Source organism: Fulmarus glacialis, unplaced genomic scaffold (genome assembly GCF_000690835.1).
Source record: "Fulmarus glacialis isolate BGI_N327 unplaced genomic scaffold, ASM69083v1 scaffold18514, whole genome shotgun sequence".
In the NCBI taxonomy this organism is placed as follows: domain Eukaryota; kingdom Metazoa; phylum Chordata; class Aves; order Procellariiformes; family Procellariidae; genus Fulmarus; species Fulmarus glacialis.
This window is the reverse complement of record NW_009207591.1, coordinates 415-1510: the sequence shown is the minus strand read 5'-3', so window position 1 is coordinate 1510 and position 1096 is coordinate 415. Positions and strand designations below refer to the sequence as shown.

General features: G+C 62.3%; 1 protein-coding gene across 1 annotated transcript in view; it reads left to right on the top strand.

Annotated features, from left to right (window-relative positions):
• The window catches only part of LOC104075616 (tropomyosin beta chain), a gene marked incomplete at both ends in the record, with an annotated part of 3173 nt that overhangs the window by 1759 nt on the left and 318 nt on the right, over positions 1-1096 (top strand). The window contains 2 exons of the mRNA XM_009576183.1: positions 604-679; positions 811-873. Of these exons, the coding sequence (XP_009574478.1) occupies positions 604-679; positions 811-873 (139 nt within the window). The remainder of the gene's footprint in view (positions 1-603; positions 680-810; positions 874-1096) is intronic.

Sequence of the window (1096 nt, the reverse complement as noted above, 5' to 3'; positions counted from 1 at the left end):
GGGGGATGCTGGCCCGCCAGCAACACATCCTTGACCCTGTTCTCTGCTGTCCCCCCGCCCGGGGTGCCCCTCTTCCACCCCAGCCGAGTGAGACAGTTGGAAGAAGAGCTGCGGACCATGGACCAGACTCTCAAATCCCTCATTGCCTCAGAGGAAGAGGTACTGGGGCAGGGGTGTGGGGCGACGCGCAGCAGCCCCCCTCTCTCTGTCGCTGTCTCTTGAACCATGCGAGCCACCTCTCTCCTCTCTGCACCGCTGCCTCCACCACCGACCTCCCCTCGCCTCCCCCTTCGGCGCGTGCAGGCTGGGCACGCTCCTCCATCCCTCCATGCCTGCTCTCCTTCTTGGCGGGGGTGGGCAGGGGTTTTTGCACGGGGCGTCCGTGTGAGGAGGCACGAGGAACGGATGAACGGATGCGTACCAGCAGCTCCCGCTCGCAGCGGTTCTGCTCCTTCTCCACCTGCGCTGAGTTTTCTCCTCTCTCAACTTGTTCTCTTTCTTTCTTTCCTCCTTCCCCGCACCCGCACTTTCTGCTCCCCCCTCTCTCCTCCACCTGCCCCTTGGCCCTGCTCCCCCTTCTGGCGGCCCCTGCTTGGGATGTAGTAAATGTGGTGACCTAGAGGAGGAGCTGAAAATTGTCACCAACAACTTGAAGTCCCTGGAGGCCCAGGCTGACAAGGTAGGACCCAGAGGGGCTCCTGGGGCTGGGCAGAGTGCGTGGGGTCTGGGGGTGCTGGGGTCTCCTGCTGGGGTGAAGGACGGCTGGAGGCATCCCGTGGGGTTCACGGGCACCCGTCTCTGTCTCTGCAGTATTCCACCAAGGAGGACAAGTACGAGGAGGAAATCAAGCTTCTAGGGGAAAAACTGAAGGAGGTAAGGGGTGCGGGGCCAGCACTGCATCGGTGCAGGCATGAATTTGCCATCCCATGTGGGTTTTGACCCTGTTATGCCTGTGTCCTCTCACTCTTCCCAAAACTGCAGCCCTGCAGCGTGGCAGGTGCCTGGGTTTGGGATACCCCTGTGGAGGATCAGCCTCCTCTGGTTTAGGGCGTGGGGGGTCCTCGAGGCCCTTGTCGCTTGCCTTTCCCAGGGGGGG